Source organism: Phoxinus phoxinus (genome assembly GCF_949152265.1).
Source record: "Phoxinus phoxinus genome assembly, chromosome: 9".
Classification (NCBI taxonomy): Eukaryota; Metazoa; Chordata; class Actinopteri; order Cypriniformes; family Leuciscidae; genus Phoxinus; species Phoxinus phoxinus.
In genome coordinates, this window is record NC_136884.1 from 14,027,309 (window position 1) to 14,047,143 (window position 19,835).

Below are 19,835 nucleotides of genomic sequence, written 5' to 3' on the forward strand. Positions count from 1 at the left end.
AAAATTGACAGCCAATCAGAATCCACATGACTTTAAAGAGATTGAGCGTTTAAAGCAGCAGATGACATAACTGCAGTGTATGCTTATTATAAACAGAACAACATTGTCCCTTAGTGTCGACGCTAATATAGTTATCATTATTGTTAACATTATTGTTCTTTTTGTGAATGAGCCAGTGATAAAATAAAAATGCAAAATGCACTTCCATAGCCAGTAAGTTTTGACATATTTTCTCAATTTACTTGACATTGACATCAGTGGCAAAAAGTTAATAATTGATGTCTAAATATTTGTTTTGTGAGTATTTTTCCCCACTGTTTTTTTTCATATATCTGGTCACGATCCTCCCATACTGTTTCAAAATAAACAAGCACAAGATTATACGTGCTCTGCCCACTACTGACAGCGCAGCGCAGCTGTGGTGTCATACTAAAAGGCAGCATATAATCATCCTTGTAATAATTAATTAAATAAACAATCGAATTAGCATAATAGGCTTCTTTTCAACACACACACACACACCCCTAAATGGGAAAAGGCAATTCCACCGGGGTAACACTGTTCTTATGCTCAGGCAAAAGTACAAAAATGTGTCTGTCTGTGATTGGTTTTTAGTTGTTTGCTAGTGCGGTTCCGGTGTTTGAGCATGAAAATGGACAACGGAGATCATAAAGTGGTTTGAATGTTGTCCTGGTGCTGCACTTAAAACCGCAGTGGCCCAGGTCAACCTCATTCTCTGAATAATTGCATTTCTGCAAGTTTACGGGAGAAGCAGAGTAAAACAGGCTCCAGCCACTATCTCTGCCTGACAGACACACTCCTGTCATCTTACCCTCAACGCACATCTGTCACTAACGTCAACCTCGGATGATGCTGAGATTCCATCCCATAATTGATGATCCTCGGTATATATCTACCACAGCCTCTATCCATTTTCAGTTAATATTATTTAGTTTATTAGTTTTAAATACTTCTATGTAGTTTTAACAATTTAACTTTAAAAATTGTTTTTATAATTCAGCTTTATTTCAATTAATACAATTTATTTTTAATAGTTTTAGTGGTAACACTTTAGAACAAGTTATCTTTTGTTAACATTAGTTAATGTATTAACATTAACAATGAGCAATATATTTGTTACAATATTTATTCATCTTTCTTAATGTTAGCCTGTTACCCTCATATTTACCAAAACATTTTCTCCCATTTAAACCCCCAGAATATTTTTTTTTTTTTCAAAGGTCTGAGTCAGGTACTTTTTGTTTCTTTGTTGACTACTTAAATTGGTGTTTTAATATAAAATAAAACACCAATTGCATAACTCTGGACAAATTAGCAAATCTCCATAAAATCTCACTGATTGACATCAAATTGAAATATATATTTATATATATAATATGTACCATAATATATATATAATATATACCAAATATATATATATTTGGTATTTTATTGGCTTTATATTATTATAATAATTGATATTATTATAATTTCTCAGGATGCCTCACTGTTGGCACGACACAGGACTCGTTCACCTTCTCTTTTCTGGATAATCGATTTTTCAGATGTTTTTCAGGTGGTTCATCAGAGAAAATAACTTTGTACCAGTCTTCTGCTGTCTAATTCTTGTACTTCCTGCAGAATTTCAGTCCATCTTTGAGGTTTTTCTTGGAGAGAAGTGGCTTCTTTGCTACCAGGTGCCCTTCTTGATACCAGGTTGTTGTCCAAAAGTCTTGGCCATCCACTGAATTGGCTCTATCACTCTCTCTCCTCTCCACCTATAGCTGGTGTGTGGTCAGCGCACTGTTGCCGTAGTACTGTGGCTGCCGTCGCATCATCCAAGTGGATGCTGCACACTGATGGTGGTTGAGGAGAGACCCCGACATGATTGTAAAGCGCTTTGGGTGTACACATATGGAAGCGCTATATAAATGCCTCATTCTATTCTATTCTATTCTATTCTATTCCATTCTATTCTATTCTATTCTATTCTATTATATTCTATTATATTCTATTATATTCTATTCTTGCTACAGTATGTGTGCAGATGCACCCGAAAATCACCATGCTGCCAATCTTGAGCAGCTCTTCACTGGTGATGACATGATTCTGTAGCTGATTCCCCAGTAGGAGAAGGTCCTGGCACTTGCTGGACACTGGGACACCCTAAAGCCTTCTTCACTGTAGCTAAACCCCTCTCCTTGAAGTTCTTGATGATCTGTTAAATGGTTCTTTCAGGGGCAAAATTCTTTGCAGCTATTTCCTTACATGTGAGACGATTTTGATGCAAATATGATGGCTACACATTTTTCTTTGAAGGTAACCATTGCTAACATAAGAACACAATGATTGGAAGCACTTCTTCCCTCCTTTTATAGCAGTCATGTGCTGATTATATGATTAGTAAAAGGGCCAAAAACAGTGAACTTTGGGGTTTTGTGATAAAGTTTATTGGACAGTAAAGCAAATATGTAAAATGCATCTGATCACTTTATACAATAATCTAGAAAAATGTGAATCAACATCATAACAACTGAAGCAGCACATTTTGCAAAACGCAACATTTATGTCACTGCAAAAAACGCTTGGCCACAGCTGTACCCTGTTGTTCAAGTGGGAAGCAGGACCATAAAAACGTTCCATTTGTGGAAGGTAATGTGTCTGCTTGTGGTTGAGAGACAACAGGAGGGTCAACACTAGGGGCCCTATTTTAACGATCTGAAACGCAAGTGTCAAAGCGCAAAGCGCAAGTAACTTTGTGGGCGGATCCCGGCGCTGTTGCTATTTTCCCGGCGGATAAATGACTCTTGCGCCCGACGCAAATCTAAAAGGGGTTGGTCTGAAGTAGCTTCATTATTCATAGGTGTGGTTTGGGCGTAACGTGAAATAAACCAATCAGAGCGTCCTCTCACATTCCCTTTAAGAGCAGGCGCGCTTGTTCCATGGCGGATTGCTATTATAACGGCGGGTTTGCCGGCGCACGCCAGGAGCGGTTCACAGAGAGGAGAGCGACGTTCTCGTCAGGGCCGTAAAACACAGAGAAGTGACACTGGGGATGATGGGAGAAACTCACTCAAATTAGCTTCGGTTAAACAGGCATATAATTTGGGTAAATGTGTAGCCTAATCTAGATTTTTTTTTTTTTATCTAGATAGATCTTTTTCACATCTTCACGGACACAACCTCCCTCGTGTGTTAATATTTTTCCTTGGAATAATGTATGATTTGTAAAAATGAAAACTGCTGCGTCTGTTTATAATTATTAGAGAATCAAAGTGGATGCGCGTACTGCATTATGGCCAAGCACGCGCCCTTAAAATACCATATCACTAACGCGCAACGCGCCACTGTCTTTAGACTGTTTTTTTCCTGGTCTGTGGCGCAATTGCTTTCTAAAACTGGAAAATAGCACCAGGGCAGTTTTGCGCCGGAACGCCTCCTCTTTGCGCTGAACCGCCCCCGCGAGCGCAAGTTCATTCCCTAATTTACCGACGTGCGTCTGTGGAGGGAAGAGTCCGCTGTGCGCGGGTGCAAAATAGGAATGATACATGCGTCGGTGTTCAAAGTCAATTGCGCTGGGTGCAAGATAGGGCCCTAGGAGTCTCATGCTCATCTGAGGAGGATGCCTCATAATCAGGGTCCTCCTCAACTTTATCATCTGTCTCGGACACATTCTCCTTCTGTCATTGTCAAAGAACTGTGAAATATATACTGAATATACACTGGAATATATCATTTTCATTTTTGGATGAACTGCCACTGGAATATAATTATGAAAATATCTTAACTGTGTCACCCATAGAATATGGTGCTAAACTCTGGAGGTGACAGCAATGCTTAATGTCTCACCTCTCTAATGGCCGTGCAGAACTCGCTCTGTAGAACCTTCTTCAGGGACTGCAGCTTGTGACCTGGGACGTCACCTGACTCCTGTAATTTTTCCAGCAGCTCAATTGCCCTGGTGACATCTGAGATGGAAAGAGAGAAAGAAAACACAGATGTGTTTGAGTAACAGAGGGTCTGTGATTCAGAGAGAGAGAGAGAGAGAGAGAGGGTAAAGTTTGCAGTAAAGGGCAAGAGATGGTGGAGCTGCAGCGAATCGATTGCTGGGATAATGGAAATAGACTCGCTGACGGCCAGAGGGGCCACTGAAAGCAATCAGTGCTCTCTTTACATGAAGCAAAAAACGCATCACTCTGCTGTGCCCCTGCTATTCAGCAGACCTACAGGGGACACATTCGCTGGGGTCAGTCATGGTTTGTTAAAAAAAATATGGGTCTTTGGCACAGTTTTCACTGTCTGGGTAATCAAGCTACATCAATAAGTTATCCTTAACTATTCTCATTCATCTCAATGGCAGTTGCTCGATTGGCTAACCCGATCTCAACACAAAAACGTAATTATTTTACGAATCTGCAAACGTTTGAATCGTTCAAAAAAGAATATTTAGAAAAGAAGTATGCATGAAGGTTTTCCACTCTGAAAATACAGACCCATGAGAGAGATGCTTTGTGTTATAATAACTTTCAAGTAGTTGCTTTAGATTACTTTTATAATATGAACAAAATCTTTTCTTTTAATATCTTCTTATAAATTATGACATAATTTTAATTTTTGGGTGAACCATCTCTTTAAAGCAACTGTATGTATGATTTTTATGACCTTGTATGACCTTGAAATATCAGTTTTAAAATCATTCTAAAGGTACACTGACATCTAATAAAGGTGAATGGCTTCTGTTTGTTTCCCATGCAAATCCATAAAAAAAGGTCTGTTCTGGGAGTATGTAAGTTCGGTGGGCGGTTACACAGTTTTGCAAAAGGGTTGGCTTGTACATCGCACAATACGTCACACCAACATTGCTTTAGTGAAGGAGTATTATACTGTAAGAAAGGACATCATGGCAGAATCTAAGAGAAAAAAGAGAATGTTGACATAATGAGATTTTGTAATTGAACTAACTAATGCATGACTAGAAATTGTTCACTGTCTTGAAGTTAGTTATAGTTTCTGTCATTTCTGTTCTGCTTTTTGTTATGGTTGGAACATTGCTCACAAGGTTGACATGGTTCTTCTTGGCTTTTGAAATCATTTAGCCTGCGAACAACAAATGGACCACCTATCTATTAATTACTTCAGCGTTTTTTTTTATGATAGTGAATTCCACTCACTTAACTGTTGGCGGCTCCAAAGTGACAAAAAAGTTGCTTTAAGCCAAGTAGCTAACCCTCTTTTAATAGGCTTGCATAAAATGGTGGCAACAGCAATAATTTAAAAGACATTCAGTATAGGTAAGCTGCATCTATTAGCATTTAGTAAAGGAACTTGGAGTCAGTGAAGTAAGACGCTGTTTATATAAAACTTGCCTTTTCATTTCAAAATGCAAAACGCAGGGCAGTGGAATGGAATGGAAAAAAAACGCTAATTTTTAAAAGTTGAACTAATCTTAACTTGAGTGGCAAATTTTTAGAACATGATGCATGCGGCGCTACAAAAAAATGGAAGGCGTGAACGCAACGGCCAAACGAGTATTATAGCGCATGCTTACATACAATAGAAAAGCAGTGCAATGCAATGCAAAAACATGTTCTTTAAAAACAACCCCCAATATGGTGTAGTTACAGCACTACACACTCTACCAGAACAGGCTAGCTCAACGCCTTTCCACTGCAAACGACATTTTGACACGACTGTCGAAATTCGCCTCCTAGTGCCAGTCATAATGGACTTATAATCTTGCACGGCAACATGAGAAAACTGTCACATTTGTCGGAAATCTTCCCCGTTAAGGTGCATCTCTTGCACTAAATGGTAATACTCAAGCTAGGTGGTGTTTTGCCCACACTGACTTTCTTTTTGCGTCTCCAGTAAAGGAATGTAAAAGCAAGAGCCTTTATCCTCCGAACTTTCACCCTGGAGGAACGAATAAATAAATGCAAACAATAAACAGTTATGCATATCGGACAAATAACCACCAATAATTTGACTGAAAAATACAGTGCTAGACAACATAGCTAGCTGGTCTGACAGTAGCTTTTAGACTACCTGCGTAGAAAAGCTTTATCTTTGTATCTCTAAACTCATCCCCCTTTAAAACATCATTACTACAGGCATCAAAGCATCACCTTAGTAAAACATCCACAGCCTTTGACAATAAATTAGATATAATTACTGGTAAATAAATTATAGATTGACTTTGAATGCTCCTGCTATTAAGTATAATCCGTTTTCAGGAGGACTATGATAAAATCGTATTTATGTAATATCTGTCACTTACCCTGGAAGGCATATCGTTTTTAAAAAAAAGTGTAGTTTTACAAATCGCTGAAGATCACGTTGGGTGGTTGAGCCTCTGGTCACATTTAGTGCTCAGTACGACTCGCTGTGATTTGTTTTTGTGTCAAGGCAAGCATGTGGCTAATTGTGCTCGTTCATCTTTGGACCGTGAAAAATTACACCCATTTTATGTAATGTGCAACTGTTCGGGGTGAAAAATGAGAAAAATCCTCCAAAATTTTGTCATAAACTCATAAAAACGAGGGTCTTTCTGTCCCATATTAGCCTGCATTAGATAATAACTTTGTCCAGACACAGACAGCAAAGCAAAGTAGGCCAGACCCCGACAGGAACTAATAAACCCGAACCCAGTGAGACTAGTAGAGCAGACACAAAAGCTATAATGGCCTGTGGGCTCATGGGACCACAACAGATGCAACAATCTGAGCAAAATCTCTCGCAGTCCGTTCTGTCAGTCACATTGTGAGGAGACTTACGACCTTTTGCTCTAATCTTCAAACCCCAAATGGGTGGTTTTGGTAAATTTTTCATGAATATGTCACATTGCACTGAATTTGAAAGCTTTTCTGATGAAACGATATTCAAATTAAAGCTCTTCTGTTATTAAAGCAGCTTAGATTCTATCAAACTGAATCTGAAACTGATTCTATCAAACTGAAACTGACAGCTATATCCATAACTGAGTAGTGTCCTGGCATGTCCCACTTGGCTCTGCCTCAGAAGAATGTCAGCATGACATTAATCACTCTGTTGCTACAACACGTCAGTAAAAATTGATGACTGATGCGTTTTGGTGAAAAATGTACATGAGGGCATAAACTGCACATAAATTGCATGCTTAAAGAGTGTCGTTATTGTTAACTAAAACCAAAATGATTAAAGTTGTTTTTGTTAATTGAAATTAAGCTGAAATCAAATGAAATATAAATATATGAAAACTTAGATGAAGATTAGAAATGTTGTCTTGTCAACTAAATTAAATTAGTTTAAGTTGACATACTAAAATGGGTAACACTTTAGACTATACTGTTCTGTCATTATTGAATAAGTACACAGGAGAAAATGATTAATGCAATATTAACATTCTAGTAACTATACTATTAACTAACAAGAAACTCTGATTGACAAATTAGTAAGTAATAGTGCTCAGTTGAATGTGGTAGTTCACTATTAGCTTAACTACTATTTTTGTCATACCTTCCAGAGGACTGAACGTAAGAACTACTATATGCAGGCTCATAATTAATGTGAATAATGCGTAATGTATAATTAATTATGAAGTGAGGTCCATGGTAATCCACATAAAAGCTATTTAAAACAACAATAAAACTAGTATATAATTAATATGAAAATAACATTATATTACTAACTATATTACAAGTTAGTTACCTATTTATTTATTTATTTATTTATTTTTTACATAAAAGCAGCAAAGCGTATGGAAACCAAATGCTTGAAAAATCATCAAAAAATGTGTTCCATGGACAAAATAAGGACATAAGGATGAGTAAATATGATTCATTTAATGGACCACCCAAGCATAGTTGTGATGTGGGAATTTTATGATTTGGAAATAATGAGGGGAAAAAACAAAAGCCACTGAATCTTTTGAAGGACAGTGGTAATGTTGTAACGAGAGCGGGAGTGAACCAGTTCTGGATGTTCTGGAGGTTATTTAGACTTTGAATGATTTTCCATAGAAAATGCTGTTGCCATAGTCAATTCCGGATGTAGTAAAGGCATGAATCAAAGTTTCAGCAGCAGAGAGTGATGGACAAATACTTCAATTTTGTGAAAACCAAAATATTAATAGCTCAGTCAATTTTTGGCCTATACTGTACATGTCTAAATAAATGAATAAATTAAATTTTAAAATATATTACAATAGAAAACAATTATTTTAAATGAATATTAGTAATAATCTTTTACAATATTACTGTTTTATCTTCCAAAGCCCAAACTTTTGAGCGGTAATAGGGGCATTTTTGCCAGGTATAGAGTATAAGAGTCAGGAAATGACAAAGGAGAAGAGCAGAAGATAGGATTGTTAAAAGACCTGGAGTTGGGAATCAACACTGATCCCCCGTAACACCACCGCTCCATATTCAGAGTAATGCCTATTGCAACTTTAAAATGTTCACAGACTTGTAGCACATTTCCCACTGGGTGCAGGTTTCACTCACCAGTGAATGGATCAATTCGGTGTGATTCAGTGTCTAGCACCCACCATTTCAATTTTGAACGGCATTGTCCATTAATTTGTATAGTTAGTTGTGCTCATTTGTCACAATTTTGAAGTCACTTCCTTACTTTCACTCTCCCTCGCCGTGCTCATCTTAAGTCCATACACGTTTGCATTATCGATGCTATCTTAGAAAGCTGCTTAAATAACGCATGACCTTTGAAACAGACTCCCTGTTGGGAATGTGCCTATGATTCTTTAAGGGGCCGCTCTATAGGTTTTGGGACAGAGCCATAGGCTCAATGGTACACTTCATAATATTGACAATGTAATTAGAGCGTGTGCTCAGAAAAAGGTCTAAATTATTATAATTGACCAACTTTGAGATCTCTGTCCTTGCCTCAGATCTGATGCTCAAAATAGCAGAGGCTCTGTAGGATTATTTGTCTCTACCTACAACTTCAAAAACATACCTATACATACATTTTACTGTACTTTCCAGTTTAAAATGAACACTAGAGGCAGTATAATGCCAACAACTGGTATTCCTTTTAACACAAATTATGATTTCAGGGGCAGATTATAGATTAATAAAGACTTATTTCTTGCACAATACTATGTTTTTTCAAAGTACATGATTTGTAAACTAATAAATTTTTACATGTTCATCACATACATAGTTCCATATGTGTGGCTTTTCTGATGTAGTAAACTTGCTCGGTAGCTCACCTGGTACAACACTATTATTGCGGAGCGCATGGGTACGAGTCCCATGAAACACGAGTCACGATTTAAGACTTCAAAGACTTGTAGATGGAACATGGTTTCTTCAGCAAATGCGTTTTTACCACACATTTGCTTTTGGTTAGGTTTACGGTAGGGTTTAGTGTAGGTGCTATGTTATCTTCAATCACATTAACCTTCCAGCGCCACTTAACAGACACTTAATTTCCGAAACTGCCACAACACGTAAGAACCAATGTAATAATATGTTGCCAGATTAACGTTCATCTGGATAAAACTGAATGAGCTTTTAGCATCACTCACTGGACGTTTCATTCTGTTTTCCCAACAACAGAGTGCACGACATCAGATTAGTGAAGGTGACCTTTGCAGTCATGTCCTGTGGCAGCTTTCACAGATCCACATATGTACAGCAGCTCCACAGCGTGTGACAGCCTTTTCTTCATTAATCCTGAGCTGAAGCTCCATCATTACCGGTGGATTTCTGCCGAGAGGACGGTCTGGAGTCGAGTATGGGGTAATGAGCCGTCTTGAACATACTGGTGTCCTTTCAGCCAGCACAGGAAACTGTGTAAACACTCCTTTTCACATTTATGTCTCATTACCGGGAGGCCAGAGAATGACCCTGAAGGATATTCTCTTTGTGACTCATACTTCTCTTGTGTGTCTTCATTCTGATGTTTCTGTCTCTGTTCGTGGTCTCTCTCGCTCATTAACAGTTTTTTTAGAAAGTTACTGAATTTAGGCCACTGTTTTAAGCTGCTTTAAAGATCAACTTTTAGATGACACAAATGTGTTGTGCTGTACACATTGCCTAAGACCTTCCTTCCTGTTTATAATAAGCAGAGCATAGTTATCTTACCACGGGTGTCACTTTGTATTATGTTTGGGGGGGGGGGGTAGGTTGTGTACAGATGGGCCGGTTATGTCATGAATATTAATTAGGTTATGCATAAACAATTTGAAGTTTCGATAAATATATGCTTTTCATAACCAGGTAGTATCTGGATATTATTTAGCTGAATTGCATTTGTACCTTGTATTTCAATAGGGGCCATTCATGCTGACCAATTCAAATCCAGAATCAAATTCAGTCCTGGGAATGTATTGGTCAGATGATAAATACGTGGATAGAAAAGAATTGCACTTTGGTCTGGCAGTGATGTTTTCGCTTTGAGATTCCAGATTGCAGATGTATGTCAGTGAATGTTTATCAGTATTTGTTTGGAAACATATTTGTTTACATATTGTTTTGTGATTTCACTAGAATGGATAGAGAGTTGTGGAAAAGTGATAAAGCGGAGCACGTCTAAGAACTGTATTTGGGGGAAGATTTGTCACTGTCGCATTGTGCAGCTGATGAAAACTGTAACAAGTACTCAATATAACACAGAAACTAAATGAATCATGCTCAACAATTGCTGATGCTTTCTCTGTTAGATTTATTAGATACGTCCCTGCCATTAGTAGGGATTTCAGAAAGTGGTGGGGATACAATTAGCTTTGGCAGAAAGTAATAGGAACACTCATTATATTTGACGCCAATGTATCTTGCAATTGCGTATTCGGGACTTGCTTAAAATATCCCTACTTTATGTTATCATTAGCTCTGTGGCTGAAGGGATGGAATTATCTAATTATAGTGGAAGTAAGCAAAACGGCTGTTATCACTTACAGCACCTTTAACTATATTGAGCTGAAACCCTATACACTCATGGAAGTATATGATGTCTAATGCCTTAATATTAACTGTCTAAAGATCAATCACCATAATGTCATTTAGTGGGCAAACTTATTTATACAAAATAAATGGACTGATTAATGCATTTGTGGAGATTGGTAATGACTATATCTTCGAGGGAACACGAAACAGCATTTCGAAGATAAATTCATCCATTAACAAAGTTATAAGATGAAAAAAGCCTCTAAAAGCATTTCAAGCTCCTGCATCATGCGCAGCTATTACAGATAGGATTAATTCTCCGTGGCGCCTCGGGTTTTCTTCCAGCTTTCAGTGAACTGCCAACCTGGGCTTGGTTTATTAGTACAAGTCTCATCTCAGTAAAGTCTTTTCACTTACATCTGAGTGACACATGTCATTCATTTAGCAGGAAAAGGGCAACATCGTAGCACACATTGTTATTCCAAGGGCTAAATCCGTCGGATTCAGATTTGCATGGTGGCAGCTCAAGGCCCTGTGTGGATCTAGCCTGGGATTTACGTCACGTCTATTAGCGCAGGCTCACAAACAGGAGATTTAAAAGGCTTGGTGATGTACACACTCCAGGTTTGTGATTGGTACATTAAACTACATTACTATGGAGACCGGTAAGTGCAGCGGAGGGGGCTGCAAATGCGTTGGCAATGGAATGGAAGAGTACACTATTATTTATCTGTTCTCATAATGTGTGGTCTTCCAACAAGAAATAAGTCAGAGTGATTGTGTAATTTTCGCACCTTTAAATGTAAAACCCACATGGGCTTGCCTGCCCACACGGATCTGTGAGTAAGCATTGGGGGCAAAGATAGCGCAGAGATAGAGAGTATTCAGCCTTCCAGTGTACCGAACTACACTACGTCTATGTGACCCGACTCTCCATTCAAACCACTGTAGCCTTCAGCATTGCTGCTAATGGTGTAAGGGCCACCATGATCCTATTTATTTCCACAAACACACTGTGGATTGAGATCACATAGTGAAAACACAGCTTAGACCAATAGATAATTCACAGAACACTTCTCTATTGTCTACAGGCTACTATTTTCAAATGTATACAGTTTTCACAGCAATCATGCTTTGAATCTCTGTGCCAATGAACTATGGTATCCTATCATGGCAAGTTTGAGGTTTAAAGATTTTGTTGAATTTATCTGACAAAATACAAGCTCTGCAAAGGTGCCAACAAAGTATTAAATAATTTGTGATAGATATTGAGCTTCTCAAAAGTTTCAACGTTTCTATTACTAATTTATGTTCAATTTGTTGAGTTCAAACTTCACTTGTCTCTCCTAGACCGCTATGAGATAGACAACAAATGGAGACTTTTTCAGATTATTTTCCAGAGAAAATACCATCGTTATTATCATATGTGTGAATAACAGAGTCTGCAAAGTTAGATACCAAAGTATGTAATAAAAAGACAGAGATTTCATCATTCCTTCTACGAACTAAATCTTACCAGTTTGCTGGTCTTACTTGGTCTCCCAACCTGGTAAGGCTGATCTATTAGCTGGATTTAAAGGGATGCACTTTTCAGCTGGTTGCCCAACTAAACTAGTTAAACATCAGCCTTAACCGGGTTGTGAATTTTTTTAAACAAGCTAAAATCAACTTAACCAGCTAAAACCAGAAAACTATCTTAGGTTTAAGCTGGGTGTTTTTTTTTCAGTGGGTCTGTATGCCAACAATAATTAGTTTACTGTTTAAAATCTTCTTAGGAATTTTAGAAGAAACGTTTCAGACAAAGGTGATACTTAAATGAAATTCAACTGAGGACTCTAAAAGTCTCATAAGGTTTAAAAGAGCAATAAACTTTTCCTCTGGGTTACACATTCATTATGAGGATGTGAATTTCAATGATGCAAACAGCAGACCAGATTTTGCATTGGAAATTATATTAAATATTCGCAGTGCAGTCTTCTAGAATTAATTTGCATGATTATTAATTAATTTATAGCTAGATGAACCCATTAACTTAAGAGGAACAAGTGAATACAAATTGATCTTGGTATATAGCAAAAATCCGACAAAAACATGTAGAGTAAAAGATAGAGCGGTCGTTTTTAACCAAAAATCAACCTTTTTAACAGAAACGGATGTTATAGTAATTTCAAAGGTAAAAGGAACTTTTCTTTACAAGTAAAAAATATACTGTAAAACAAAATAAAATACCAACAGTGGAAAAAGAAACCTCAACACTACAAATCAAGTGCGGCGGGACTCTTCAGAGACTTTCAAGTGAGACTAAAACTCATATCTCTCATCACTGTGGAGGTTTCCTCTTGTAGGCAGGATTTAATAACTAAGACATCAATCTCTGTGGCAAGATTGTGGCGAGCGTAGTCAGCGTACACATTGCAATTCCACAATTCAATATCGAGGACTGAGTCCATAGCAAATGATTTTTTCTGTTGAAGACACTGTTGAAGGTTTGACGGCATTCTGTGTACAGAATTTGAATGACAATTTCCTTGCTGACATTTAATCTGCTCTGTCTATATATTGCAATATAGTTTGCATATATAACCTAACTGCAAAAAGTGGCGGGTCTGTTGTTCCATTCACCTTGAAGAGTTGGAAATCCCAACGTCTAATGGTGCGGCCCATTTGCCCTCGGAAGTGTGAAAGTCCTAGTCCCCACTCTCCAGTAGGATCTTTTAACTGGAATGCCCTCTCAAATCAGAGATGTAATGGGGAAGCGCAACAACCCCGACTTCAGAATTCAATATGGCTACTCAGCACATCAACCTTAGTGAAACAGTAGTATTGTATTGTTCATTAGCACTTCTGTTTGACTGTGCCTAAAACTCAGGGGTGCACACAGTACTATCCAACCTCTATTTGTGGACATGGTACCTCTGCATTATCTGTGCAAAATACTGATTATGTATGTGTTTGTATTCCAAAAGACCAAACACAACAAATGTTTGCCTGGACAGGTCCATCTTAGTTTTCTGGCCTGTTTACTGGAATGCGGTCAACTCGGGTGTGACATCATTCCCAGCTACGACATCCCTCCTCTGAGGTACATGGAACGCACCAAGCTAATTTGCGTCCCTCGTCCCTGGTTAGTTGTCACAAAGATTTACACAGTTAATGATATAATGACTCAAAGTTCCCACTTTACAGTACATCAATATAAAACCTGTTTAGCAAATTTGCAGAGGAACCTGTGTAAAACAGGGTAAAGGAACATCTCTGTTGATCATTAGACACCTGCAAATGTTAGCATTGCATAGCATTGTTTATAAGTGCAGTGTGCCAAGAGACATCCTTGTTGACAACTGAGCACCTGCAAAGCTAGTAGGAGACAATTTTTCTTCTTCTTTACCTGTCATTTTTTTCTTTAAATTGAACGCAGTGTAACATGGAGGGAAAAAAAGGCCCAGCTGAACCAAACAAGAAAATCTGAAGTTTGGAATAACACAGGTTTACTTAAGATTTTGTATAAAATGATATTGGTTTGGTTTAATGTCAGCATGAAATGCCATTTGTAACTCATTTTACTTTAGTAATGAGGTGTATTTCATAGTGAATCAGGATATTCAAAAATAACTTGGGACCAGACTTGATTTTATTCATCAGGAATTGATTGGAACATCCACACCACGTTCCAACTTGGTCTTATAGGTATACTCTACTCAAGTGAACATTTTCTCATCATTTATTCACCTCCCAGCATCCCAGATGTATATGACTTTTTCTTCAGATGAACACAAACATAGAAGAAAAAAAAAAGAAATCCATATAGTTCTATATTATTCAAGTGGATTGTATCCCAAAACTACACTACGTGATCAAAATGGTAATCCATACGACCCCAGTGAATTAATCAATGTCTTCTGAAATGAAATTATAGATGTGTATAGAAAAATATTAATTTTATTATACATTTATAATTTTATTAATAAAACGTATTAAACAATAAACCATCGCTTCCGGCCATCGCTTGAATCATGCTTCAAAATGTGCTGACATGGCGCTTCACAATGCTCTCATGAACGTACACGTATGACAGATGCCTGTAAATTATGGTTTATAGTTTAAAAAGGTTTTTACGCACACACACACACACACACACACACACACACACACACACACACACACACACACACACACACACACACACACCTATTGTTTAGCTTCAGAAGACATTGATTCATCTACTGGGGTTGTATGGATTAACATGGTGATCGCTTTGTGTGGTTTCCCGAGCGTCAACTTTTGGGCACACATTTACTTGCATTACATGGATTCACAGAGATGGATTGATTTTGAGAGATGGTGAGTGAATGATAAGAGAATTTGCATTTTTGTGTGGAGTTCGATAAGGTCTATTTAGAGCAATTCAAAATGCAGCAGTAGACAAGGTGCTTTCAAAAGGTGAAAGTGCTTTCAGTCAAGTCAAATGGTATTTACATGTTTTCAAAGAGCAATTCAGATCTTTGTATTCCATATGATCTTTATCAAACAACACCAAATAACGAGTACAGAGACGAGAGAGACAGTTCGGGATTCTTTCCACATCGAACTTTCATCTTATTGTGAACAGAACTTTAATAGTCGAAAGGAATCTTGTTTCAGAGACGGTTCAAGTTATTTCGTTTTGATGGTAGTAAGACCATAAACATCTATTCAGTAAGTTAAAAAGTTATATTTTGATTTCATGTTGACTTTAAGCTATTTTTCTAATAATCCCCTTTTCATTCATTACATTACACTTTCTGGCTGCCTCTTATACTATACGTTAATTTATAGCTAGAAGTGGATGTGCTTCAAGACTGACAACATGGCCAGCCAAGACACTTCTATGTTTTTACACATTTCTAACAGAACTATTTTCCTGAGGATCGCATTGTCTTCCTCATTTTATATGCCAGAATTAATTTCCTGTGAGAGTGCCAGCCATCTGCTGCTTTCCAGATTCAGACGGCCATCCTTTACGGGTCAGGCAAGCCTGAAGAAAACGCTGCTCTCCGGACAGCAGGCCTGCCAAAACAGCAGGAGTTAGTGCAGGCACCAAGCATAGCCACGTCTGGTGTCCGACTCGTATCCCAGGACCTCACTTTATCAAGCCCGGTGAATTATCAGTAATTGGCCCAACTGTGACATTCCCGACTGCAAAGGGCACATTAATCACCTTGCAGTATAATAGCTGAGACAGAGTCCCGCACAAATGACCTCACAGAGCGTCTATCCGCTGATGTCGGACTGATACCACTGTCTGTCTTTCTAGACCTTTTCTTTTTCATGCACGCAATTACTGGTGACACAGACGGTTCTGTTCGGATAAAAATAGTTTTAGATATAATCCCTTGATCTTGATCTCAGTCTGGTCTGAGCTTTTATCTTCGAATGGATGGACTAAAGTGGACAGAAAATGTTCAGAATCAATTTTGCCTAAAGGAAAGATTGTATTACTGCTGTTTTATCTCATATTTTGTTTAACCATACTATGGTTGGAAAATTGTACTGAAAGCTTTTGAACTGGTGAATACTTTGATGGCTCTCTTTATATTGTCAATATTCGCTGAAATACTTCCAAAATAAATTTGATTCATTTCTAGCGAGTCAAAGAGGAACACTTCATGTTTCATTTAGCAAAGTACTTTGAAGAATTTTGTCTTTCTGAATATAAAAAAAAAAGAGTACTTCTGACCAAAATCAATATGACGTAAGTATTCCAAGATCTTGAAAATAAAGAAATCCATTTTTGTGCAAGTGAAATGCATTAGTAGAATGAAGCAGGGATGGAAGGTGACCTGAAGACAGCCCGGAACCTCAACCTATCACCTCCTGTAGTGTAGTTTTAGAAATATTGCTTTTACATTGCAGAGGGAAAGCAATTAGTTTTAGAGGAAATGTCATGTAATGCTAATCATAGAGAACCATGTTTGAATCCCATATAATTATACTGACATTTTCAATAAACTAGGATTCGGAGGCACATTTAATTGCATTTATGTTTGTGATTTTACTGATTTGATTAACTTGCCATGTACGGTACACCAATATTAGCATAACACGAGCGATTTGTGCAGAAAGTCTCCCTGTGCCCCATAGAGAAGGCAACGTTTTGGGAGTGACATGCAGGAGGGAATCTCTAAATTGTCTGGTGTCAGCAACTCCAAGGTCATGGGTTCGATTCCCAGGGAATGCTCATACTGATAACTTGAATGCAATGTTTATCGCTTTGGATAAAAGTGTCTGCCAAATGCATGTAAATGTAAAATTGTAACCAAAGCAGAGTTTTGATTTTTTTTAACCAGAAAATGAAGATGAAGATGAAGAATCGTCTGGCACAGTTCCAAAGAACCATAATGTATGTTTCCACAGGATTGAAGGGCTAGTTGAAAAAAAAAAAACTCGATTGGAAAGAGTCTGAGTCGGCACTACATTTGGCGAAATGTAGTACTCATGCTATGAATGCAAACCAGATGTACTACACCTGCCATGTTGGCCTTGTCATGTGAACTACAGCATCAGTTGCATTGCTTCACTGCCATTCTCCTCTCCACTGGCTTCATGAGATTGGTAAAGTGTTCATCGATTGCACACTCCAGAATTTCAGCGGAAATAGTAGGTCATCCACGTACTTTTCGCCTACTGTCTTCCAAATTCTGACATACTAGTCTTTTGAAGTAATGTTTTTCGCATACTATCTGGAAGTCAGATGCAGCAGTAGTCTAAAAATGTGCCAATACTTTTGTCAAAACATTTTCTCTCTCTTCTAATCTTTTATACATCTTCCATGTATCTAAATTTGGTTTTCGACAGCTGTCCCACTGACCCACTGGGAAAAGTTGCGGAGCTCCTTAAGGCCCGTCCATCCCTGGAATGAAGTAAGCCAGAGCAGCGCTGCGGTCAGTGGTCATTCTCAGGTTTCACTACTCCAAAATCCTAATATTTCCTGATTTAAATCTCTCCTTCTGAATAACTCTAGTACAGTTCTGTTTTCAAAACACAAGCATTCCATCCTTATCTAAGATCTTGGTTGGAGTTTCTTAATGGACTATGAGTCTGTACTGTACAAATGTCGATTAAGTATTGATTTTTTTTAGTTTACTAGATTAGTAGTTCCATACTGCACATTAGTGACACCTTCATATGTCTTGGATTACACAAACACTCACGCAGAGAGCTGTTCTTATCTTTGAACATCTGGTATTTAAATACAATAGCAGGAAAGTATAACAATCTTCAGTTAACCGTCCGCACCCAAAACGAAGGCACACACGAGGTTATTTTCTCTGTGATCAAATTATAGCTACAATTTACTATCCCTGCTCTACACTTTCCTTAACCTCAAGCATAGCAGTCTTATTGGTCGAGATGTTGAATGATGTGAGGCCTTTGGTGTTTTGGATCTCTGCTATCATAAAGCTGTCTGTTTAAATGTGCTATCATTAAGCATAACAACTACCCTGGGTTTCTGGCAATGCTCAAAATATGTCACCAAAATAAATCTGTTTCCACTTAAATGTAATTGTTTCCGGAGGTTCTGTTTAAATATAAAGAATGAATGAGAACTACATGGTCCCCCATTTTCAGTTTCTCTTGTACACTTTTGAAGCCTAATGAAGGTGGTCATTTTTGACACCTGCCCCCTAGGCTTTCGGGCACAATTATAAGGTTTGCCCCTCTCCCCATAGACCTAGGTATCAGACCATATGAAATCTACAAAAACCCTACATGTGATCCTATGATTCTTGACAACCAAGAACACATTTTAATTCAAAACAACAATGCAATCCAATGGATTCCTGTTATTTCTAAGCATATGATCCATTACATTGAGCAAACATACAGAGCAAACTAATCAAACAATATTGACTAACGTGATAAACCTAGAGTGTACCTGATTGGTTGAATGGGTCGCTGATGTCATGATTGCATTGCTTGTATAGTGTAAACAGTGTCTTTAATTATAATAAGTCTAGATTTTAGTCATGGGAAGACAGACTCATTTTCATCAACTGGTTCTTTGGAACAATTCATTTCGAAGAATCAGTTTCATAATAGCTCTTAATAAATAATTATTTAGAATCTAAATATAATTTGCATTAACAATAAACAAATTCACACGTTCCTGTATTAAAAAAAGCTCATGCACATTTCAACAACACGTTCTGTACGACATAAGACCATAAAAACGGTCATATAATCAATTCATAAACAGTGGGCTACGTTTTATTAGTTACATTTTTGGCTATTACTTAATGTCCGCTCTATTAAACATATTTTATCGATTCACTCCGTATGTGAGTCGGTTCAACTGATTCGTTTTAAAGACCCGACTCAACACAACAATTCGTTCGCCAATCGGACATCGCTACTAGTTGCAATATACAGTTTCCACATATCCACAGCGCGTCGCGCGCACATGCCAGAGGTATCTCATTTCTCTATTAATATCTCCATCGCTTTGCTTGAGTGACGATTGCAATGATTTGAGTGCCATAGGCTACTGTTGTAGCCTGGTAAATGAAATGCAATTCATTTATTGGCGATTTAAGCGCACAAGGGCCCATATTGTTGCACTCACAGTCTCTTAAGGCTGCTCTGGCAATTCAGATCGTGGACACTGACCGCTGATAATAAATTAAGATGACTGCCATGATAATGTCAAAAAGGCAAGCTTCTGTTCACATGACTTGAGTCACGTTGTGACATATTTCTCTTTTTTTCAGATGTAATGTAAGACTGTAGGAAGCATCGCGCGTACAGTAGATTATTCGAGCCCTTCTGTGTAATCTAATCCGGTTTTATTTTATTGAAGTATAGCCTATAAAACAGCTCCGCTTCAAATTCAGTTTTGCACACGGAGAAGTTGTAGAATCTTCTGTAAAGTGAAGTAAGGACGAAATAAAGAAAATACGGAGCGTTGCTTGC

The 19,835-nt window shown here is 37.8% G+C and overlaps 2 protein-coding genes across 3 annotated transcripts in view; one reads left to right on the forward strand and one right to left on the reverse strand.

Moving 5' to 3' along the window:
- Window positions 1-19,835, reverse strand: part of lin7a (lin-7 homolog A (C. elegans)) — a 41,654-nt gene that overhangs the window by 21,378 nt on the left and 441 nt on the right. For both annotated transcript variants that reach the window (XM_079624013.1, XM_079624012.1), the window contains exon 2: window positions 3,850-3,968. In XM_079624013.1, coding sequence (XP_079480139.1) covers window positions 3,850-3,968 — 119 coding nt within the window. The remainder of the gene's footprint in view (window positions 1-3,849; window positions 3,969-19,835) is intronic.
- Window positions 1-19,835, forward strand: part of acss3 (acyl-CoA synthetase short chain family member 3) — a 73,297-nt gene that overhangs the window by 15,171 nt on the left and 38,291 nt on the right. The window lies entirely within an intron of this gene.